We start from the raw sequence: 25,545 nt of genomic DNA, 5'->3' as shown, positions 1-25,545 counted from the left end.
TATGTATGTATATGTATATAAGAGAGAGAGAACAACTTTGATGTTTTCATGTGTTATTAATCTATTAGGTTGGTACAAAAGTAATTGCAGTTTTTGCTACTACTTTTAATAATTCCTGTTTGGCTGAATTTTAAGACTAGTGGGGCCAGGTGTGGTGGCTCACACCTGTAATCCCAGCACTTTGGGAAGCCGAGGCAGGTGGATCACCTGAGGTCAGGAGTTTGAGACCAGCCTGATCAACATTGTGAAACCCCATCTCTACTAAAAGTACAAAAATTAGCTGGGTGTGGTGGCAGGTGCCTGTAATCCCAGCTATTCGGGGGTCTCAGGCAGGAGAATCACTTGAACCTGGGAGGCGGAGGTTGCAGTGAGCCGAGATCATGCCATTGTACTTCAGCCTGGGCGACAGAGTGAGTGAGATTCCGTATCAAAAACAAAACAAAACAAAACAAACTAGTGGAAAAGCCTGAATGGAAAACACAATCTATCAAAGTAGCTTGCTTTTTCAGCATATATCATGCTCCAGGTGTACGTAGTCTGTGGAGTCACACCTGAGTTTGAATCCCAGCACTACCACTGACTAACTGTGTGAACTTAGGGAAGTGACTTCACCTCTGTGTCTTTGTTTCCTTACCCACTTCCTAGGGTTGCAGTGTCATCATATGAGATCATATATGTAAATGCATGGTACATAGAAACACTCAAAAATGAGAGCTATTAGTAATAATACCTCAGTTCTGACCTAAAGTATTTGTAGATGTATAGAAGTAACATCTAGTCAGCTGCTAGAGCTAGGATATTCTGTGCAAGACCAGTAAGTTGTACAACTAATCTTAACTACATCATGGAATCTTTATATCCAATTTACTTGCTATAGTAGTAGATATAAAGCAGACTGCAAAATAAAATAAAATAAAATAAACGCAGACTATTGGGCCATTCTTTACTGTCCATCTCCATGCTTATATCCAGGTTCAGGCACACATTGCCTCATACTAAAACCATCTCAATAGCTTGCTTTCTATTCTGCTGCCGTGTTAGTTTTATCATAGAATTTTTTTTTTTTTTTTTTTGAGGCTTAGTCACTTAGTCCCTCTCTTGCCCAGGCTGGGGTTCTCGGCTCACTGCAACCTCCCCCTCCCAAGTTCAAGTGATTCTCCTGCCTCAGCCTCCAGAGCAGATGGGATTACAGGCACGCGCCACCACGCCTGGCTAATTTATGTATCTTTAGTAGATATGCGGTTTCACCATGTTGGCCAGGCTGGTCTCGAACTCCTGACCTCAAGTGATCCGTCCGCCTCGGCCTCCTAAAGTGCTGAGATTACAGGCGTGAGCCACCGCGCCCGGCCTTATCACAGAATCTTAGCATCAGAAAAGGGCTTAGAAGTCACCTGGTCCAAATTGCCGCTGTAGAATTGTGGATCAGCTAAGCACACCGTCTGGCACGAGAGAGACTCATCCGGCTGAAATTCTCACTTCCCCAATTACCCTCTGGGCTTCCCACCACCGGCCTCATCCCCTCGCCCCACCACCAGGTTCTAGCTCCACCAACGGCTTGTCGGCTCAGTGGTGGTGGAGTAAAGAGTAAAGTCTCTTTACTCGCAGGAGTAAAGAGGCAAAGTCTCCCCAGTGCTCAGTGAGGGCTTGGATCTTGTCCATGCTGGTCCCCAGGTCCGAAGCCGCCCGGGAAGGAGGGCCCAGGAGGAAGAGGGGCGGCCCCCAGGCGCGGGCCGCGGTACCTGAGCTCCTCCACCAGCCCGCACAGCTGGATAACAGGCAGCTCCAGCTCCGACCCTTCATGGGAGTCGGAGAGGACGCTCTCGGACTCATCATCAGTCATCACTCTGCCGAAGCGGCCCCTGCCAATGCCGTGTGCCCAGGAGCTCCGAGTGCCGGCGGCCACGCGTCACTCCGGCTGCGACGCGGTGGCGAGTTGCCCGGGCGACCGGACGCGAGAAAAGGGGTGGGGCTTCTGGTGGCCCCTCCCCGCGCTGCCCCGCCCGTCTCCGTGCGGACCCAGCCAGGTTGCTGGCCCTGAGCGCACACCTAAGCGCGTTCAGTTTCACTTCTTTAACAATAACTCTTAAACTGATAGTAATAATAGCAGCTGCTGTTTCGCAGCACTTACTGTGTCCTTGGCAGCGTGTTAAGCATAGTTTATGAAAACCTTCGCCACAACCTTGTAATGGTATCTATCAATCTCTCCATTCTCCCAATAAGGAAACTGGGGCCCAGAAAATTAACACGTTTTATCAGAGTGTCCTTCTTCCTCTGTCCCACTGGGAGGCCCCTGCTCTGTTCACCACCTGGTGCTTCCTACATGCTAACAGCAGCTCCTTCTCAGATATTAACATCCTGCATTTCTGGAAGGAAAAAACGTGGCTGATAAAAATGGGTATACATTCAAGAGACATCCCTAAATAGTTACTGAATATCTACTGTGTCCTTAGTATCCTAGGGGGAATACCTGGGAAAGACCATTCTGATCCTCAAGGAGCTTCCAATTAAATGAGTGAAACAGCCTCTAAACAAGCCGCTGGAACCTGGGGTGCTGACAGCAACATCATGCGTCACACTGTGCATCGTAGTCATCTCCTTAAATCCTCAAAACAGTCTGGTACAATTGGTATTATCGCCGTCATCTTACAGATCAGAAAACCAAGGAATGGAGTAGCTTAGGTTCCATTCCACTCAAGAATGGAATCAAGCTCCGGTGGAACCCAAAGTCCATGCTGTTAACTTCTACGCTGATGTGGGACATGGTAAGGATCAGGGAGGCAACACGGGAGCTCTCTCTCTGCTCCCCATCGGGATGAAAGAGGACAGAGGGCAGGACGGGGAGACTTCTCCTAGGGAGGGTGAGCTCTGGATGTGCTTAGAAAGCAAGCTGTGATAAAGTGTTTGGGGTGCAGGTCAGCCCCCTTCCCCTGCAAGGGGCATGCATTAGCATTAACAGGCACTCCCTAGATCTGAGGGAGGGTTTTTGTTTTGCTGCTCAGGGTGCACAAGGTTGGAGCCAGAGTAGAATCACTGGAGATGACAGCAGAGAGCTGGAGCCCTACCACCTTCTCTCTGGCGGTAGGCCTCTTTAGGTTCTAGGGACAATGCAGACCACATTTAGCAATACTTAATATGTCCATATACAAGGTGACACAAATGGATGCTATCCCCAGGTGACATAAATAGATGCCAGCTCCAAGTGAACCCAGAGCAAGAACGGGCTCTGTAGCAAGTCGAGGCTATGATGCAAACAGCCCTGCCAACTGAGCTGTGTGATACAACAGACTCTATGGCATCGGGGGTGTCAGTGGTGGAAAAAGATGCAGCAGGAATTTTAAAGCAAGACCCAGCAGGAGAATCACAACAAAGGACCCAGGATTCTGAAACAAGACCATGCAATCCACAGCAGAGAATTGCGTGTCTTTTGAGAAATAACTCCTGGCCTGTTACTATACCCTGGTAGAGACAGAACACTGGATATATGGGGTACCAAGTGACCATGCATCCAGTCCTGCCCTCTACCAGCTGAGTTATTAAGTAGGACAGGCCCGGCCTCAGTCCATTGCAAATGGAAATGGTTAATCCAGGATTGGGCTCCAGCAGGACCAGAGAGCATGAGTAAGCTGCATGAGCAGGTAGCCCAGACCAACATGGCACTCACCGCATTTGCACCAGGATCCGTCCCCTAGCTCAAATTTATGACTATATTTGCAGGGGCTTGGGGAGTTCATGACCACCTGGAAGAGAAGGCAAAGGCTTGAGCTCAGTTTACAGATGGGGGCTGGCTTGGAAGCCAAAAACGGACAGTGGCTGCATTACAACCACTTCACGAAAGGTAGTGAAAGACAGTAGAGAGGGAAAGCTTCACAACTGGCAGAGTTGTAATTGGTGGTGCGGCTGGTCATCTATTTTGTGTGGAGAGAGAAATGGCCCCAGGGGACACATCTAATTGGAAACTTTGTTCTTCTCTTTTTTTTGGAAGGGAGAGTTTATTTTTACTTTTTTGAGACAGGATCACACTCTGCTGCCCAGGCTGGAGTGCGGTGCAGTGGCACGATCATAGATCAATGCAGCCTTGAACTCCTGGGCTCAATCGATCCTCCCACCTCAGCTTCCGGAGTAGCTGGGACTACAGAGGCATGCCACCATGCCTGGCTAATTTTTTTTTCTTTCTCTCTCTGTTTTTTGTTTTGTTTTGTTTTTTGTTTTTTGTTTTTCTGTAGAAATGGGGGTCTCGCTATGTTGCCCATGTTAGTCTGGAACTCTACCCTTCAGCGATCCTCCTGCCTCAGCCTCTCAAAGTGTTGGGATCACAGGCATTAGCCACTGTACCTGGCCTAATTGGCATCATGGACTCAAAGACTCCCGATCAGGCTGGCTGGAACTTTGTTAGCGCCGTGCTTTGATCTGGGATGCCTGCTCCCTGGCCCTCACCCCGTCCTCTCCCAGATGTCATCACAGTAGGAGGCTGTCCTTGTCTACTCCAGCTTCCTCTCCTTTGTCCATCACAGACGCTTTCCCCAAGAAAGAGATCTCTTCATGTCTAATTTTATCTTGGTTTGGAGGACTCAAACCAACACAAAGAATAAATTTCAATCTTAAAGATATTATTCTAATTTGGTAACATATTACATGTATGAACTAAAATTTGCATTTGCCAAACAAAAATATTGTTTGGATCACCTTGCTGGTCAGGCTGCTTTACATGTTTTAAAAATTGTGGTTAAAAAATAAATAACATGGCCGGGCGCAGGGGCTCACGCCTCTAAATCCCAGCACTTTGGGAGGCTGAGGCAGGTGAAAAGAAAAAGAAAAAAATAATAACATAAAATTTACCATCTTTTTTTTTTTAGATGGATTCTCACTCTTGTTGCCCAGGCTGGAGGGCAATGGCGTGATCTCAGCTCACTGCAACCTCCACCTCCTGGGTTCAGGCGATTCTCCTGCCCCAGCCTCCCGAGTAGCTGGGATTACAGGCACCTGCCACTATGCCTGAGTAATTTTTTGTATTTTTAGTAGAGATGGGGTTTCACCATGTTGGTCAGGCTGGTCTCAAACTCTTGACCTCGTGATCCACCCGCCTTGGCCTCCCGAAGTGCTGGGATTAGAGGCTTGAGCCACCACACCCGGCCTGTAAAATTTACCATCTTAACCACTTCTTTTTTTTTTTGAGATGGAGTCTCGCTCTGTCGCCCCGGCTGGAGTGCAGTGGTGCGATCTCGGCTCACTGCAAGCTCCCCCTTCCGGGTTCACACCATTCTCCTTCCTCAGCCTCCCGAGTAGCTGGGACTACAGGCACTCGCCACCACGCCCAGCTAATTTTTTGTATTTTTAGTAGAGACGGGGTTTCACCGTGTTAACCAGGATAGTCCCGATCTCCTGACCTCGTGATCCGCCGGCCTCGGCCTCCCAAAGTGCTGGGATTACAGGCGTGAGTCACAGCGCCCAGCCCATCTTAACCACTTCTAAATGTACAATACAGTAGTGTTAAGTATGTTCACATGGTTGTGCAACCAATCCCCAGAACTTTTTTGTCTTGCAAAATGGAAACTCTATATTCATTATAAAACTCTATACCTGCTTCCCCCTCCCTCCAGTTCCTGGCAACCACAGTTCTACTTTCTGTCTCTATGAATTTGACTACTCTAGGTACCTTACATTAGCAGGGTCATACACTGTCATCTTTTTGTGACTGGCTTATTTCACTTAGCATGTCTTTAAGGTTCATTTGTATGGCAGCATGTGTCAGAATTTCTTTTCTTTTTAAGGCTTAATAATATTCTGTTGTATAGATATACCACATTTTGTTTATCCATTCATCCGTTGATGGACACTTGAATTGCTTCCATCACTGCCTTAATTTTTTATTTATTTATTTATTTATTTTGTGAGATGGAGTCTCACTCTGTTGCCCAGGCTGGAATACAATGGCGCCATCTCGGCTCACTGCAACCTCTGCCTCCCGGGTTCAAGCGATTCTCCTGCCTCAGCCTCCTGAGTAGCTGGGATTACAGGCACATGCCACCACACCCAGCTAATTTTTGTATTTTTAGTAGAGACGGGGTTTCACCATGTTGGTCAGGCTGATCTCGAACTCCTGACTCGTGATCTGCCCGCCTTCGCCTACCAAACTGCTAGGATTACAGGCGTGAACCACCGCACCCGGCCACTGCCTTAGCTTTAAAACACAAATTAAAATTCCAAAAAAGTCACACAGAATAACAAAACTGAAGTAACTCAAGTTCCATTTCTTTGTCTTTGCAATCACTGTACTATCATCACTTATTTTGAACCATTGTTCAAATGCAAGAATATATTATACCACAGGAGCTGGAGATGAGAACTTTACCCAAAACAAGCCCAAACTTTTCCAAACCTATAGGAACTTATTCACAAAATAAATGAGTGTAAATGAGTCTGTGAGTTTCAGGGGATGATTGTATAGCAAGGAGTTCTCTGAATCGAAATATGCCAATTTGAAGCCAAAATGTGTATCATAAAAGCTCAACATTAACTGTAGCAGTTATTTAGGACTTAGACCCACACATGATTTTTGGGGGGAGGAGAATTTTGTTGCTGACATTGTTTAGAATTGCCAACACCTAGTAATAATTTTTAAAAGACCAACTTTTGGTTGATTTTATTATTGTTTTAAAGGTCTTTATGCACATTGCAATTCTAAATTATTTCCTACACCGTAGGTAGAACCTCCCGCTGCCCTGCTCTTAGTACACCATTGAGAAGTGACAACTCCTTTGGCGACAGCTGTCCTAGTACTGTGGACTTTCTCTGTAAGGAAAGGCATAGGAGGGGTTACTACAGGAGGGGTTTCACATACCAAATGAGGGGTCTCCAGACTGTCATCAGATGAGCTTATTGAGGCTCTGGAGTTTGGGGGCAAGGGGCTGACATCTGCCTTATGCCCCAAGAAGTTAAAAGTAGAGGCTGGAGGGATATGTACATCTGAGCGGGAGGCAGGGACAAGGGCTCCCAGGGAGCAGGCTGCTCTGACACCAAGACGGGGCAAGATAAAGGATTTTCACAGGTCAGATGTCTTCACAGAAAGAGGATGGAGGCATATTATAAAATGCAGAAGATCAAGAGGAATCTTAAGAAAAAACACTGTGGGATCAGGGAATCAGTGGGATTCATCAGTGGCAGAATCATTAGGGAACCCACAGTAGACCTTGGGAGTGAGAAGCTTTGGGGCACAAGCTGGTCACAAGAGCATAAGCCCGAAATCACTGCTGTCATGTGAGACCTCCTCTGCCTCTTAACGTCTCCCCTTGTTCTCTCGGGCTCTACCCTGGAAAATCCAGAGGCAACAGAGTGGAGAAGAGGAGGGGAGAAAAGCAAGATGGGAAAAGGAGACTGAGGCTGATCTGAGCTGGGTATCTCATCCAGTTATTAATCCTGAAAACCTCCATATCCCAGGGAGAGCTCCAGAGACGTGGATCTGAAAAAGGAAATAAACAGATCCTGGCTCAATCCTCAATCAGTAGAGTCTGTCACAGCTGAGCAACATATATTGCTTTAATCGATGTTAAGGAAGAATTGAGTTAGTAAGGAAGAGGGATATTTCAAATATTGGCAAACAAAAAAATAATAGTAATAACAGCCAACATTCGAGTGCTTTGTCCCCTAACCCTGTAAAATAAGTACTATTGTAACCAAGTATCCCAGCCTCAAAATGTGTTTTAAAACATTTTTCCCTTCTTGCTTCCAGCCTGGAAACATACTTTGAAACTTTTTGTTTTGCCTTTTCCCACCAGCCACTTCTATGAACAGTACTCACTTATCTAATTATGTGCTTGCTTAGAAATTCCAGGGATCGATTTTGAAACAAGCCAGGCAGAGAGACCCAGTTGCGGAACCCTCTGATTAGGGGGAGTTAGGAGCAGTTAGCCCACCACTACTGCAGTCAGGATGATGCAAACCGGTCCTCCAGACAGGCGATGACTCAAGATAACAGGACCTCCTGCTGCACCACTCCCGTGTGTTTCCCTCACCTTTTTCCTTCTTAAACCCCTTCACTCAGCTCAGAAAGTTAGAATGGTCTTTCAGAGGCATGGGCCTGGCCATTCCCCAACTGCTAGCATTTGAATAAAGTTGCTTTCCTTTCACCACAACTCGCTTCTCATGTTTTTGGCCTCCAAGCGGCGACCAGCTGGACTCGGCCAGTTACACTATTACTCACCTCATTTGTATAGGTGAGGAAGTGAAAGCCAGAGAGGCGATGTGAATTACTTAGTCAAACAGCAGGTGACATGCAGAGCTAGAGCCAAAAGCTTGTACCTTTAATCGTTACTCATTCCTTCCCATCCCAGTCCTTCTCCTATCCATCCAAAGCCATTCCCACTAAGGTATTGGAAGAGTTCATTGAGATTACATTTAACCATGTACCAGGCATGGAGCAAGCTCTGGGTTATTATTTTCCTAGATTAAAGGCCTGACTATGCAAATGTGCATGTCTAAAATGTAAGAAGCTTAGTACATTTTCCTTTGTACTGCCTTCTCTTGATATTTTCCTTTGTATTGTCTTTCCTTGATCCAGCTCATCTTCAGAAGTGAGGAGGAGACAGAAAAAATATTTGAAGAAATAATGGCTGAATTTTTCCACATTTGATGAAAATTACAAACCTATAGATCTAAGAAGCTCAACCAACCTCATATAACAATAAACATGAGGAAAATGACACCAAAGAAATCATAACTAAATTGCTTACAACTAGGGATAAACAGAAAACCTTAGAAGCAGCCAGGGAAAAAAAAAAAAGACACAGTATATACAAAGAATCAAAGATTAAAATGATAGCAGATTTCTTATAGGTAACAATTCAAGCTGGTAGAGTTCTGAAAGAAAAAAAAACACATGTCAAACTAGAATACTTTACACAGCAAAAATATCCTTTAAAAATAAAGACAAAATAAATATTTTTTTCAGATATTCAAAAGCTTGAAAGAATTTGTTGCCAGAAGAGCTTCACTATACAAGATATGTTAAAGGACGTCCTTCAGACAGGAAGAAGATGATACCAGATGGAAATCTGGATCAACACAAAGAAACGAGGAGCACTAGAAATGGTAATTAAGTGGATAAGTAAATATATTTCTCTCATTATTTAATTCTCTTTGAAAGATAAATAACTGTTTATATAACAAAAATTATGGCTTATAGAGTTTACAACATTTACATTGTAGCTAAGCATGGTGGCTCATGCCTGTAATCCCGGCACTTTGGGAGGCAGAGGCCAGTGGATCACTTGAGGTCAGGAGTTTGAGATCAGCCTGACCAACATGGTGAAACCTCGTCCGTACTAAAAAAAAATATGAAATTAGCCAGGCGTGGTGGCACATGCCTGTAATCTCAGCTACTTGGGAGTCTGAGGCAGGAGAATTGCTTGAACCCAGGAGGCAGAGGTTGCAGTGAGCCGCGATCGGGCCATTGCATTCCAGCTAGGGTGACAAGGGCAAAAAACTCCATCTCAAAAGAAAGAAAGAAAGAAAGAAAGAAAGAAAGAAAGAAAGAAAGAAAAAAAAAAAATTTACATTGTAGAGTTTATAAGTGAAATGTATGACAATGACAGTAGAGGAGAAATGGGAGTGTGACGGTATAAAGTTCTTACACTATACATAAAGTGGTATAATAACCCTTGAAGATAGACTGTACTAAGTTAAAGAAATGTACCATAAACCCCAAAGCAATGACAAAAATGACACAGCAAAGACATAAAACTAAAAGAGCAGCTTTAACTCTAGACTGAATGTCTAGACAACGTGGTAGACAGAATAATGGCCCACAAAGATATCCAGGTTCTAATCATTGGAACCTACGAATATTACCTTGTAAAGGGGGAAAAGGTCTTAACAATTTTAGCGATTAAGTTAAAGGTCTTAAAATGGAGTGGTTATCCTGGATTATGTAAGTGGGCCCTAAAAGCAATCACAAGTGTCCTTACAAGAGGGAGGCAGAAGGAGATTCCACTACAGAAGAGAGAAAGCAATGTGACAACCTCAGCAGACAGAGACTTGAAGATGCTGTGCTGTGGACTTTGAAGATGGAGGAGAGGGCCTAGGAGACAATGCAAGGAATGAAGCTCTAGAAACTGGAGAATTCTCCCCGTAAGCCTCTAGAGAAAATACAGCCCTGCTGAGTGAGACCCATTTTGGACTTCTGGCCTCTGGAACTATAAGAGAATAAATTTGTGTTGTTTTAAGCCACAAAGTTTGTGGCAATATATCACAATAGCCTATGAAACTAATACAGCTAAGTCAACAAAGGAGATAAAGTGGAATTATAAAATATTCGAATGGATCCAAAAGAAGGCAGAAAAAGGAAAACATAAACAAAAAGAACAAATAGAAGCAAAGCAATAAAGAAAAAATAGATAAGTTGGACTTGTTAAACACTTTTGTGCTTCATAGAACACCATCAAGAAAGTGAAAAGACAATCCATAGAATGAGAGAAAAATTGCAAATCATATATATGATGAGAGATTTATATCCAGGATACATAAAGAACTATTATTACAACTCAATAATTAAAAGATAAGCAAATAGGCCAGGCGCAGTGGCTCACGCCGGTAATCCCAGCATTTTGGGAGGCTGAGGCGGGCAGATCACTTGAGGTGAGGAGTTCAAAACCAGCCTGGCCAACATGGTGAAACCCTGTCTCTACTAAAAATACAAAATTTAGCCAGGTGTGGTGGCGGACATCACTTCAACCCGGGAGGCGGAAGTTGCAGTGAGCCGAGATCGCGCCATTGCATTCCAGCCTGGCATCAAGAGTGAAACTCCGTCTCAAAAAAGTAATAAATAAATAAGCAAATGATTTGAATGGACATTTCTCCAAAAAAGATATACAAGTGATCAATAAGCACATGAAAAGATGCCCAACATCATTAGTCATCATGGAAGCATAATATATAATAAAACATATATAATTAAAAAGACAGATAAAAACAAGTATCAGTAAGAATATGGAGAAATTGGAACCCTCATAAACTGCTGGTGGGAATGGAAAATGGTGCAGCTCCTTTGGAAAACAAAGTTTGGTCATTCCCAAAAGGCTAAACATAGAGTTACCATATGATCCACCAATTCTACTCCTAGGATCTACTCAAAAGAAATTAAAACACACATCCATGCATGAACTTGTACATGAATGTGCACAGTGGTATTATTTAAACTGACCAAAAAGTGGAAACAACACAAATGTCTATCAACTGATGAGCAGATGAACAAATGTTGTATCTATAAAATGTAATATTATTTGGCAATAAAAAACGAATGAAGTATGGATACATACAACAAGGACAAAGCGTGGAAACATTACGATAAGTAAAAAGAAAGAAAATCACAAAGGACCACATATTGTATGATTTTATGTATATGAAATGTCAAAAATAAGCAGATACGTGGAGACAAGAAATAGATTAGTGGTTGTTTATGGCTGGGGTAGGGAAAATGAGGGATAAGTGATGAATAAGGCATGTGGAGTTTCTTCTGGGGTAAGAAAAACGTTCTAAAATTGATTGGGGTGATAGATGCACAACTTTTGAATATAGTAACAGTCACTGAATTTACTCTTTAAGTGGGTGAATTGTTAAGTATGTGAATTATATATCAATAAAGCTGTTTTTAAAAAAGAATAAGTAGAAAATATCAAGATGGTAAATTAAAATCCAACCATATCAATAATTACATCAAACGTAATTGGTCTAAACATTCTAATTAAAAGGCAAAGCTTATCTGATTGAATGAAAAAGCAAAACCTAAATACATGCTGCCTATAAAAAATACACTTTAAATATAAAGACACAAGTGGGTTAAAAGTAAAAGGGAAAAAGATACAAACACTAGTCAAACAATAATACAAACACTAAAGAAAGGTGAAGTAATTATGTTAATATCAGACATAGTAGATTTCAGAACAAAGGATATTACCTGTAATAAAGAGGGTCAATTTATAATAATAAAGGGATAAATTCATAAAGACATGATATTTATGCATCCAATAAGAGAGCTTCAAAATCCATGAAGCAAAAACCAATAGAACTGCAAGAAGAAACAAACAGACGAATTCACAATTAAAGATTTCAAAGATATCAACACCAATCTCTCAAAAACTGATAGGCTAAATGGACATAAAAATAAGTAAGGAAATAGAAGACTTGAGCAGCTTTATTAACTGAAGTGTCCTAATGGACATTTCTAAAACACTCCACCCAACAACAGCAGAACTCACATTCTTTCCAAGTGCACACAGAACATTACTAAGAAGACAATATTTGTAAAACAATAAATTCAATACATTTAAAAGTACTTGCCATACAAAGTACGTTCTCTCACCGCAATAGAATTAAATTAGAAATGAAACAGAAAGACATTTGGAAAAACCTCTAATATTTAGAAACAAGATAACACACTCAAATCACAAATAGGTTAAAAAAACAATAAGGAAATTAGAAAGTACTTTAAATTGAATAAAAATTAAACACCATATATTAAAATCAATAGTACGCATCCAAAGCAGTATTTAGACACAAATTTAAAATGCTAAAATGCCTGTACTGCAGAGAGAGAGAGAGAGACCACCTTCATGGATCACAGCGCTAAATATTAAGCTATACAGTTATCCTGTAATTAATCTGTAGAGTCAATGCAATTGTAATTAAAATCCCATCAGACTTTATTTTTGTGAATTGATAAGCTGATTCTAACAGCCACACGGAAATTCAAAGAACAAAGAAAAAACAACTTTAGAAGAAAGAACAAAGGAAGAGGAAGAGCAAACTTGAATGACTTACATTACCTGACTGTAAGACTTGTTATAATGCTACAGTAATTGAGACAGCATGGCATTGGTGACAAATCAACAATAGATCAATGGAATAAAATAGAGTCCAGAAACAAATCCACACATATATATAAGCCATGGAATGCCATACATCATCCAAAAAAAAAAAAAGGGGGGAAAGGAATGAACTATGGACGCAGGCAAGAACATGCATAAATCTCAAAATAGTTTGAGTGAAAGAGGTCAGATTTTAGAAAGAGTATGTGCTGTACAATTCTATTTGTATAAAATTCTAGAAAGTGTAAACTAATTTACAATGATGAAAAGCAGATTAATGGCTGCTTGAGATATGGAGGGGGCAGGGAATATGGTGGAGGGGATCACACAGGGGCACAAGGAAACTTTTGGGAGTGATTTCATGGGTGTAAACACATATCAAAACTTATCATCCAGGTGTGGTGGCTCACGCCTGTAACCCCAGCACTTTGGGAGACCAAGGCAGGCAGATCACGAGGTCAAGAGATCTAGACCATCCTGGCCAACATGGTGAAACCCTGTCTCTACTAAAAATACAAAACTTAGCTGGGTGTGGTGGCATGCGCCTGTAGTCCCAGCTACTTGGGAGGCTAAGGCAGGAGAATCACTTGAACCAGGGAGGCAAAGGTTGCAGTAAGCCAAGATTGCACCACTGCACTCCAGCCTGGTGACAGAGCAAGACTCCCTCTCAAAAAAAAAAAAAAAAAAAAGCTTTATCAAGTTGTACACTGTGCAATATTTATATACCTGCAGTTGTTTTATTTCAATTACACCTCAATAAAGCTGTAAAGCAAAGAAATAAACATGTTGTCTTCTCTACTCCAGCCTTGTCTACATCTAACCACCTACTCAACATCTGTACTTGCATGTGTAATGGACACGTAAAACTTAACATACCTCCACTAAATTCATGACTTTTCCCCTCCCTCCAAACCCATTCTTCCCCATCTCAGTATCTGACAACTTCATCCTTCCAGGACAACTTCATTACTCCTTCCAACAAACCTGGGAGTAATCCTTGACTAACTCTTAACTCTCCTCTTTCTCTACCTCCACATCTGATCTATAAGCAGATCCCACTGGCCCAACCTTCAGAGTAAAGCTAGAACTTGACCTCTTCTTATTACTACAACCACCCCAGTCCAAGCCACCATCATCTTTTGTCTACATTATTGCAGTTATCTCCTCACTCTGCAGTTTGTTGTAGGTCAATAAAACCGCAAGACGAGGCCGGGCGCAATGGCTCATGCCTATAATCCCACCACTTTGGGAGGCCGAGGTGGGCAGATCACCTGAGGTCAGGAGTTCAAGACCAGCCTGACCAACATGGTGAAACCCCATCTCTACTAAAAATACAAAAATTAGCCAGGTATGGTGTCACATTTCTGTAATCCCAGGTACTTGGGAGGCTGAAGCAGGAGAATTGCTTGAACCAGGGAGGCAGAGGTTGCAGTGACCCAAGATCACGCCACTGCACTCCAGCCTGGGCAACAGAGTTAGCCTGTCTCAAAAAACAAAAAAACAAAAACAAAAACAAGAAACACCTGAAAGAAGAAAAAGAGGAGGGGAAGGGGGAGGAGAAGAAAAGGAAGAGTAAGAAGAGGGGAAGGGAAGGAAGGGAAAGAAAGGAAGAAGGAAGGAAGGAAAGAAGGAAGGAAGGGAGGGAGGGAAATGCTGCCAAATCCCAAATTCTCATCCCCTTTTGTTCTCACCTCCACCTCCTGTAGTGCATTCGCCACACAACAGCCAAAGGGATCCTGTTAAACCTAAGTTAGATTATGCCTCTTCCTAACAGAGCCTTCCAATGACTTCTCAACACATTCAGAGTAAAACCCAAAGTGCTTTACTGTGGCTGACCTTGTCTATCACCCAGCTATTTCCTCTCTGACCTCGTCTCCTACCCCGACCCCTTCACTTAGTCCTTTCTAGTCACACTGGTCTCCTGGCTGTTTCTCAGTCGTGACAGGCATCCTCCTGCCTCCCAGCCTTCATCCCGGCAGTTCCTCTGCCTGGACACTCTTCCCCCAGACAAACACATGGCTTATCCCTTCACCTCCTTCAGATTCAATTATCTTCCAAGGAGGTCTCCTCCTTTCTGCCCGCTTCTCGGTCCTGGCAACTTAGCAAGCAAAGTTGTTTGATTTTTAAAGCAAGCACCAAGAATACAAAGTCAGTATGTTTCCAGGCGTTCTGTTCCTAGCAGAAGAGTTCATACAAATATGGTTATCACCACATCAGCTCTTCGCCTGTGCTGCTGATTTTCCCTGTACCCCTTCAAATCACCACCCCACCCATCCGTGTGCTAGTGATGCTCCCTCCCTCAACCCCCTTCGCCATAATCCTGTCCCCCCCGCCCTAAGCCCTGGGAGGCTGGTTCCTGTGGACTCCATTTCCCAGGCTCCCTTGCGGCTGACTTTGGGTTGGTTTCAGCCAATAAGAGGCATCCAAGAAGACAGGAGGGCGGGAAGGGAGAGCTCCCTGTGTATTTCTTCTCTGCTTTCCCACCCCAGTTTTGGCGGCGCACAGCCTCTCCTTGATCATACCTCGTGTCTGGCTGTCCCTCACGCACAGTGCCAGCCGTGCTGGACTCTGGTTTTATTATCCCTCCCCTTCCCCGTCTCACCTAGAATTACCTGGAATGCTGCTGGTCCCTGGGTGCCACAACCATCTTCGCAGGTTCCCTTATTCACAGTCCCCTGTGAATGTAAACAGTCCCATCACTAAGGTCTCTTCAGCTGAACGGAGTAGGGTTCTGTTTCCTACAGGACCCCTACTAATAAATACACCTGGACTCCACCTACCTGAGGATTTCACGTCAGCTCCAAAAACTACCTGTTTGCCCTCTAGACAGAGGTTCACTGTGCAAATATCCCTCGAAAAGATGACTATTGAATATAAAGTCACTCTAAGCTGTAGGGTATCGGCTTCTTTTCTTGGAGCCAGGCTTTGTAAAGGGAGGTGGGTAGTAACAGGTGTCTCAAAGAAGTGGGAAAGGGGATGCCTTGGAGATAGGGGAGTCAGGAGCAGATCGTGTTTAAAGGGCCCAGGGTTCCAGCCCTGGCTTGGCTACTGGTAATTACTTTGGTAATAACTTAATGTTTTTGTGCCTTAGTGTCCACTTCTGTAAAGTGGGGATGACATTTTAAGCATTTACCCTATGCATGTTGCAAGGATATCATCAGGCTAATATACCATCAAATGGGATAAAGTAAGAAGAGGCAGCAGTTTGGAAAGTATGACACCAAGATGGGCACCCCAGCACCTCCTCCTCTGAGAGGAGCCACTGCCCCAGTTTGGCAGCAGTCTATAGTAGATTACTATCTGAGAAACTAAGTCAGCTTGCAGGCTTTAAGTGATAATAATGATAATTTAATTGTCATTGTTATTTCTTAATATATTTATTACCAATTAGGTAATATTATTATTGCTTAATAAAAAACACTTATAACAAGTGTTGTTTCAGGTACTATATTTCTCGAGTGCTAGCTGTGTGCCCAACGCTGTGCTAAGCACCTTCTGCACATTATCTCATTTCATCAGCATAATGATTCTGCGAGATACAGGTACCTGCATTAGCCTCGTTTTACTCATACGCAGACTGAGGTTCAGAGAAGTTAAGCAACTTGTCCAAGGTCACGTAGCCATTCGGGATGGGGCCAAAATTCAAATCCAGGCTTATCCCACATTGCTGTGTCTTTTCCACAAATCCGCACTGTTAGAGCAGGGGTTCTCAGTGAGTTGGCAAGAAAGATTTGGCCCCCTCCCCCCAGGCGACATTTGGCAATGTCTGAGGCATTTTTGTTTGTCCTAACTGAGGGGGTGAGATTGGCATTTCATGGGTGGAGCCAGAGATGCTGTGTGTATTAGTTTACTAGGGCTGCTGTAACGAATTACCATAAGAACAACAGAAATGTATCATCTCACAGTTCCGGAGGCCAGAAGTCTGGAGGCAAGGTGTCTGCATGGCCACTCTCCCTCTGAAGGCTCTAGGAGGAATCTTTTCTTGCCTCTTCCTAGCTTCTGGTGGCTCCTGGCAACCTTGTCATTCCTTAGATTGTAGCTACATCACTCCAATCTCTGCCTCCATCTTTGCATGGATTTCTTCCCTGTGGCTTTGTGTGTCCCCTCCTCTTCTTATAAGGACACCAGTCATAAGATTTATTTTTCTTTAATTGACAAATAATAATTGTACATCATTAGATTTACAGCCAACCCTAAACCCAGAATTCTTTCATCTTGAGATCCTTAGCTAATTGCATCTGCTAAGACCCTTGTTCCAGAGTCACAGTTACTATTTATTGAGTGCTAGCTGTATGCTCAACACTGTGCTAAGCACAGTCTATGCATTATCTCATTTCATTAGCCTGAGGATTCTGTGAAATTCAGGTACCTTCATTAACCTCCGTTTTACTCACAGGGAGGCTGAGGTTCCAAGAAATTAAGCAACTTGCTGAAGGTCACATAGCTATTCCCAGGGTGGGGCTGAAATCAGACCAGATGGGTATGAATTTTGGAAGAAAACTATTCAACTCGCTACACTGCTGAACACCCTTCAATACACAGAACAGCTCCCACAGCAAAGAATTATCTGGCCCCAAATGTCAGTAGTGCTGAGGTTGAGAAACCCTGCTTCAGAGCGGCATTTCTTCTCTGTCAAGCAATGAGAATTGCCTCTGCTTATCTCGACAGCTACAAACAGAAAGGGGCTCAGAGTGGGTGAGGCCGCCCTCTCTGAGTGAGTCCAGAGGCCACCCTTTCCTGCCCACTCAGTCCCTCCACCTTTCTGGGCCCATTTCCTCTGATTTAGCCTCCAGTATCTTTATGGGGATGTTGTTCCTGCCTGCATTTTTGCGGGATTTTATGTTTTGAACAATAGGGTCTGATCCATTCTAAGTATTAAGCTTCAACCATAAGTAAGAAGTACCTGGCCTCTTCTTTCCCAAATGGGAAGCTGCTCAAAAATCAGATAAAGGGACCAGGTGCAGTGGCTCATGCCTGTAATTCCAGCACTTTGGGAAGCCAAGGTGGCAGAAACACTTGACGTCAGAAGTTGGAGACCAGCCTGGGCAATAAAGTGAGACCTTGTCTCTACAAAAAAAAAAAAAAAATTTTAATCCACTGGCCATGGTGGCATGCACCTGTAGTCCCAGCTACTTGAGAGACTGAGGCAAGAGGATCACTCGAGTCCAGGAATTTGAAGCTGCAGTGAGCTATGATCACGCTACTGCACTCTAGCCTGGGCAACAGAGCAAGACCGTGTCTCTAAAAACAAACAAAAACAACACAATATCGGATAAATGAAATCAGGCTCACGGGCAAGTTGTGAAAATTATCATCTGATGGCTGCCAGAGACCCTGTCTCTACCAAAAATAAAATAAAGAAAAAGACTCGTTCAGTCTTCCAACAAATATTTATTGAGCAACTGCTATGTGCTTGGTCCTGGACATGCAGCAGTGAGCAGCAAAGCTGATGGTGTTCCTGCTCACATGGAGCTTCCACTCTGATATAGACCATTACAATTTAGGGTGATAAATGCTGTAATGGAAGAAGTTCAAGGTGTACCAGATTTCAAGGCACCAGGGAAGGTTTCCTGGAGTAAGTAAGGTCTTAGCTGAGATGTGAAGAGCGAGGTGAATTCAAATCCAGGTGAGCCAAACTCCACCACAACCTTAGCCCCCAAGCAAAGGCCAAGGGAAGAGTGGTATTTAGAAAGGGAAGAGCTTGTGCAAAGGCCCAGAGAGAAAAGAGAGCACATTTGAAGAATTGAAGGAAAGTCTGTCTATGCTTCACTATTTTATTTTATTATTTTATTTTATTTTATTTTTGAGACAGTGTCTCACTGTGTTGCCCAGGCTGGAGTGTAGTGGTGCAATCATAGCTCACTGTATCCTCGAACTCCTGGGTTCAAGTGATCTGCCCACCTCAGCCTCCCAAGTAGCTGAGATTACAGACGCACACCACCATGCCTGGCTAATTTTTGTTTTGTTTTTGTTTTGTTTTGTTTCGTAGAGACAGGGTCTTGCTATATTGCCCAGGCTAATCTCAAAATCCTAGCCTCAGGCGATCCTCTGGTCTTGGCCTCCCAAAGTGCTGGGATTACAGGTGTGAGCCACCACGTCCAGCTGATTCACCCTTTTAGAAAAAAAAAAAAAAAGCTGAGATGGTGATTACTAATATCTACCTTTTGGTTTTTCTCCCCGTTATCTGGGGGCTCCCTTTGACCTTCCTTTCTACTGTGAGCTGTTTGGATATTTTCTTTTCTTTTCTTTTCTTTTCTTTGAGACAGAGTCTTGCTCTGTTGCTCATGCTGGAGTGCAGTGGCGTGATCTCAGCTCACTGCAACCTCCACCTCCCAAGTTCAAGCAATTCTTGTGCCTCAGCCTCCCGAGTAGCTGGAATTGCAGGTGTGCACCACCATGCCCAGCTAAATTTTGCATTTTTTGTAGAGACAGGGTTTCACTATGTGGGCCAGGCTGGTCTTGAACTCCTGACCTCAAGTTATCCACCTGCCTCGGCCTCCCAAAGTGCTGGGGTTACAGGCATAAGCCACCGAGCCCAGCTGGATGGTTTCTCTTGGTGTTCATGTTGAACTTGGTTCTCTTTTTCCTGAAGTTACAGGGACTCATGTCTAGGCCTGACCTAGGCCAGGACAAAGCCTTTGGACCTCATTTAGAGAGGGACATCAGGCATCTTTGGTGTCTAGAAATTACTTAGTCCCAGCGAGGATGAGGCAGAGGTGCAAAGTCCCCAGAAAGCGTCGGAGCTGGGGCCTGTTCACTGACAAGGTAGTTCCTATTTTAAAAATCAGAATCAGAGACCAGGAGCCATAGTCGTTACCTGTGTCTCCTGTTTCCTCTGGATCTTAGAGGAACAAAGGGATGAGGAGCCTGGCCTTGGGAGTTTGGAGGTGACCTGCATTCAAATCCTGCCCCAGCCACTTATTAGTTGTGTGATGTGAAGCAAGTCACCTCACCTCTCCAACCTCATTCCTCATAACCATGATGCTGTCCCCTCAGGGTTATGCCTGTGTGTTACAGATGGGTCACTGGACCATTCTCCTAAGGGTTCAGCACAGGGCTTGGCACCCAAAAAGAGCCCAGTCCTTTGGGTTCATTTCTTTCTCATCTCTGAACCCAGCCTCCTCCTTCATCAGGTTTCCAGGGAGGCTCACTAGAGAAAGCAGGAAGTGGGAAAAGAGAACAGTTCTTCCGTTAGGGTATTCATTTTTTATTAAAGAATTACAGGCCGGGCATGGTGGCTCATGCCAGTAATCCCAGCACTTTGGGAGGCCGAAGAGGGCAGATCAGTTGAGGTCAGGAGTTCAAGACCAGCCTGGCCAACATGGTAAAACCCTGTCTCTACTAAAAATACAAAAATTAGCTGGGCATGGTGGTACGCACCTGTAGTCCAAGCTACTCGGGAGGCTGAGGCAGGAGAATCGCTTCAACCTAGGAGGCAGAGGTTGCAGTGAGCCGAGATCACACCACGGCACTCTAGCCTGGGCAACACAGTGAGACTCAATCTCAAAAAAAAAAAAAAAAAGAAAAAGAAAAAGAAAAAAAGAATTACGTACAAGAAGCTGCATGCAAATTATAAGTACAACTTGACATAATTTCAAAAACTGAGTGCACTGTGTAACCTGCATGTGGTTGAAGAAACAGAACATTGCCAGTGCCTCAGAAGCCCCTCAAATACTCCTTCACTGTCACCACCACCCCCAAGGGTGACCACTACCCTGACTTCTGAAGCGGACATTAGTGTTGCCTGCCTTTCTATTTATGATACCTAGAATCACGCAGTGCATTCTCCTTTGTGACTGGCTTCGTTCATTCAACATCATGTTAATGAGAGTTATCCACTTTGATGAAGGTTAATTATAGATCGTTCGTGCTTGTTGCTGTACAGTATTCCATTTTGTTTATCCGTTCCACTGTTGATGAGTATCTGGGGAGTTCCCAGTTTGGGGCTATTGCAGTAAGCACTGCTATGATGACTCCAGTGTGTGTGTGTATGTCTTTCAGTGAGCACACAGACACATCTCTGCTAGCTATACACTTAGGAGTAGAATTGCTAGGTCATAAAACGTTCCACTTTAGTAGCTGCTGCCAATAGTTGTCCAGGGTGATTATACCAGGCACTCACTTAAAAAAAAAAAAAAAAATCAGTGACGGGAGGCACTGTGCCCTCTTTCCCCAACAGTCAATCATTTGTTCAACCCATTTATGGAACTCCAATCTGTGCCAGGCCCAGGCCAGGGTGGGTAATTGGAATGCTCAGGTGGAAAGGCAGGGGCTAGTGCTGGCTTCATGTGCCCTGAGATCCATTCCTCACCCTTCTCCTCCCTTGTGTCTGTGAGTGTTGTGGTAGTGGGTGGGTGGGTGGATCAGGAGTCGAGGTTGGCGCCGAGCCCTTCAGGCTGGGTTTCCCAGGCCCCAGGGTCAGGTGGACGGTGCTGCCTAGAGCCCAGCAGGTAGGAGAATGGAAGAAGCTTACAGGCTGTGGCTGCGTCTCTTCCATGGGGTGCAGTAGCGTCACCTGTCTCCTTGTTCCTGCAGCCATGGGGGAGGGGAAGACAGCAGTGGCTTCCTACTGTCGTGCCTCTTTGGTTTCCCCACTCTTCCATCACCTGGGTATCCAATTTCCTACAATCACCGCCAGTTTTAGATGCTTTTAGAATAGTTTCTCTCTTTCTGATTAGACACTCACTGATCCTGGCAGGGACCACCAGGGCCAGTGGGGAGATCTCCAGGCAAAAGGCCAAGTCTCATTCACTAAGACCATTCCACTGGTGGTGGCAGACCCAGGGGGATGATGGAGGGCCTAGATAAGCTCTAGATTGCCTGGGGAATCACCAAAAGGATGGCTGCCAAATAAGTGCAGTAGCTCCTCTCAGACCAAGAAGCAATATGGGGAGGCCGCCTTCTGTCCTGCTGGCCAAGGCTGCTCCCTCCAAGGCATCCCTCTGTTTGGTTCTGTGGACCGGAGGTCCACGGGCCAGTCCTCAGTGTGAATTGCCTGGGATGGCTTCCTGGATAGACAGTAGCCCCAGGAGTGGAGAATGGCATCTTAGACCTCATGGTATTCCCAGTGCTTTATGCATAGTAGGTAATAACAATAATTCACATGTGAGCATTTACTATATGTAGGCACTGTTCTGAGCACTTAGCGTGTCTTAACTTATTAAGCATGTATTGTTGTCATCCCATTTTACAAATCAAAAAACTGGAGCACAAGGACTTAAAGTAACTGGTACCCAGTCAATATTTGTTGATGACAATAGCATCAATAATTAGTGTAGCAGAGAGCTTTAAAATACTGGCTTTGGAATTCCAAGGACAATGGTTCAAATCTGAGTTCTGTCCCTTGCTAGTGTGGAAACTTCTTTAGTTTCCTTCATTCTTGTAAAATAAAAATAATGATGCCCACCTGACCAGGTTCCTGGGAGGATTAAATAAGGAATGAGCATTAGTGAAGTAGTATGTGTGTGTGAGTGTGTGTGTTTGTACATACATATATACATGCACACACATAACACAAAATTGTCCTTTAACACATGTACGTTACACTTCAATTTTTTTCAGTTGTATACTTATTTGTTTATAATTAGTAATAACCTGAAAGCAAGTCATAACCTTCAGCTTTAACAAATTAACAATTAGCTCAATTTATCTGATAAAATAATATATATGATGAATTTGCCTATGATAATTTAGACCTTTGCCTCTAGTCATAAATTGCCCCTTTGGGGATCACATTAATAATCCCAATGTATGAAATATATTTTTAACACTGCATTATTTTTAACTTTTTATGTTGAAATAGTTTCAGGTGCAAAATAGAATAAAGAATTGCCATACACAGATTCTCCAAATTCCCCAAATGTTAACATTTCACTGCCTTTGTTATGTCATTCTTTCTCTGCTTCTCTCTCTGTTTTTTTCTGAAACATTGAAGAGTAACTTACAAATCCAATGGCTCTTTATTCCTAAATACTTTGGCGTATATTTCCTAGAAATGAGGACATTTTCTTAAAAGGTTATAAAAACCCAAGATATTAACATTGATATAATAGCATTATCTAATTAGATAACTTATTTAAATTTTGTCAGCTGGGCGCTGTGGCTCACACCTACGATCTCAACACTTTGGGAGGCCGAAGCAGGTGGATCACCTGAGGTCAGGAGTTTGAGACCAGCCTAGCCAACATGGTGAAACCGTGTCTCTACTAAAAATACAAATAAAAATAAAAATAAATAGCCAGGTGTGGTGGCACATGCCTGTAATCCCACCTACTCATCTACTGGGGAGGCTGAGACAGGAGAATCGCTTGCACCTGGGAGGCGGAGGTTCCAGTAAGCTGAGATTGCGCCATTGCATTCCAACCTGGGCAATGAGAGGACAAAACTCCATCTCAAAACAAAGAAAAAAAATTGTCAGTTGTCCTACTAATATCCTTTAGAGTACAATAAATGAATGGATTTTTCTGTTCCAGGATTTTGTTTCGTTGTCATGTCTTTTTAGCATTCTTTGATCTGGAGCAGTTCATTGGTCTTTGTCTTGTGACTCTGACATTTTTGAAGAGTAAAGGCCAGTTATTTTTGAACAGTGCTTCTCGATTTGGGCTTGTCTGATGCTTCCTCGTGATCTGAGTCAGGTTCTGCATTGTGGGCAGGAATACCACCAAAGTGAAGCATCATTCTCAGTGCAGTGCATCAGGAGGCATTTGATATCTATGTGGTGATTTTCACTTTGATCACTTGGTTAGATGGTGTCTGCCAGATTTCTCTACTGTAAAATTACTGTTTTTCCTTTGTAATTTATAAATATCTTGTGGGAAGACACTTTGAGTCTATGTAAATATCCTGTTTCTCATCGTACTTTCACCCACCTGTTTCAGCATTCATTGGTGATGCTTGCCTAAATACATTGTTACTATGACAGCTGTCAAATGATGATTTTTCTAATTCCATCATTCCTTTTACATTTCGTAGTCAGGATTCTACACTTATTTTTATCAGTATCGATAAAAAATTTTATGCTATAAGCTATAATCTCTTACTACCATTATTCCATTTGATGCTCAAATTGTGCCAAATTGGGCCAATGGGAGCCCCTTCAAGCTGGCTCCTGTGTCCTTTTGACATGTTCCCATCAATTTTTGTATACTCACTTACTTTTGGCAAGCTAGATGTGCATCTATATTTCCCTTATCCAAATCTGGAATCAGCCATTTCTCCAAACATTCCTGGTTCTTTTTGGTAGAGAATTTATACCTCAACTTTTAAAAAAGGAAGAAGCATGAGGAGGAGGAGGAAGAGGAAGAGGAGGAGGAGGACGAGGAGGAGGAGGAGGACGAGGAGAAGGAGGAGGAGGAGAAATGCCCAAATTAAGAATTATACACATTGCAGTATATTTTAAGTGTTTACATTTTATAAAACCAATGGTTTTTAACCACCACCCACAAAAAGTGATGCACGTATAATTGTGTTCCCCCATAAGATAGTTAAAAAAAGTCTATGTTTGAGGTTCTTCTTGAATGTTGGTTCGAATAACCTCTCTTCCTCCCCATCACACTCCATGATGGGCCTATCTTAGTGATACTCAAATGGGGAGGTATAGGGAATTCTGCAGTGTCACGGTGAACCTCAGGGAGCTCTGCTTGAGTTCTCTGAACCCTGACTTTGACCTCCAAATCCAGGCCAGCTTTAAAAAGGTATCTGTTTTATATATTGGTATATTGGGATTTTGAATTTTATTTAATTTATTTTTTGAGACAGGGTCTCACTGTGTCACCCCAGCTGGAGTGCAGTGGCACAATCATAGCTCACTGCAACCTTGGACTCTTGGGCTCAAGCAATTCTTCCACTGCAGCCTCCTGAGTAGCTGGAACTATAGGCACGTGCCACCACTCCCAGCCAATTTTTTAATTTTTATTTTGCAGAGATGGGGTCTTGCTATGTTGCCCAGGTTGGTCTCAAGGGAACCTCCTGGCCTCCTGACCTCAAGGGAACCTCCACCTCAGCCTTTCAGTCACTGGGATTATGGTCATGAGCCACCATGTCTGACCTGGTGTATTGGGATTTCACTTTGTTTTGCTTGGGGAAGTTTGCAGGGAGTGGGGTGGGGAAGGTGGTTAAGAAGGGCCAAGATATCTGATTTCAAATCTTGGCTCTGGCAAGTGACTTAACATCTCTATGGATCAGCCTCCTCATCTGTAAAATGGGGATGCGGTGCCTCCAGAGGATCTTGCAGAGGGTGACATTATTCAGTGCAGCCACTGGCACATAAAAGCTGTAGATATGATGTTGGTGGTTGTCATGACTTCACATAAAGGCTGTGGCCTTTGGAGACATCTACCCATTCTTAGATTCATTGCTTAAAATGATCCCTGAGAACCCCCACTACCCCCAGGGATTGTTGTTCACAAGTATCTCTCATGGCCCAGACCTGCAAGACCTCCATGCTGACCTGACGTTAGTCAAGCACCTGTATGCGTCTGTGCATCAGGCATCTGTGTCAGTCAGGACACTTTCTGGTGCAAATGACAGAATTCCAACGCCTGTCAAGTTAAACAAAACAAGGATCTATAGGCTCTTCCTTCACCTTCAGGCATGGCTGGATTCAGGGACACAATTAATGATATCACCAAGTTACCAACTCTCTTCATCTCTTCTGGACTCAGTTTTCCTCTGTGTTGGCTTCACCTTG

At 43.6% G+C, this 25,545-nt stretch overlaps 1 protein-coding gene across 3 annotated transcripts in view; it reads right to left on the bottom strand.

Annotated features, from left to right (window-relative positions):
- CFAP263 (cilia and flagella associated protein 263) overlaps positions 1-25,545 on the bottom strand; it is an 86,857-nt gene that overhangs the window by 31,798 nt on the left and 29,514 nt on the right. Inside the window, exons 2-3 of one of the 3 annotated variants that reach the window (XM_054455106.2) lie at positions 16,761-17,002; positions 15,470-15,532 (exon numbers count right to left, since the gene is read on the bottom strand). In XM_054455106.2, the coding sequence (XP_054311081.2) occupies positions 15,470-15,504 (35 nt within the window). In that variant the 5' untranslated portion in view covers positions 15,505-15,532; positions 16,761-17,002. Of the gene's footprint in view, positions 1-1,739; positions 1,951-15,469; positions 15,533-16,760; positions 17,003-25,545 lie in introns of those variants that run through there. The other 2 variants (XM_054455105.2, XM_063654316.1) reach the window with 2 other exon arrangements.

The sequence above is a fragment of the Pongo pygmaeus genome, chromosome 18, assembly GCF_028885625.2.
Source record: "Pongo pygmaeus isolate AG05252 chromosome 18, NHGRI_mPonPyg2-v2.0_pri, whole genome shotgun sequence".
Lineage (NCBI taxonomy): Eukaryota > Metazoa > Chordata > Mammalia > Primates > Hominidae > Pongo > Pongo pygmaeus.
Note: the sequence above shows the minus strand (reverse complement) of the source record. Positions and strands in the feature narration are given on the sequence as shown.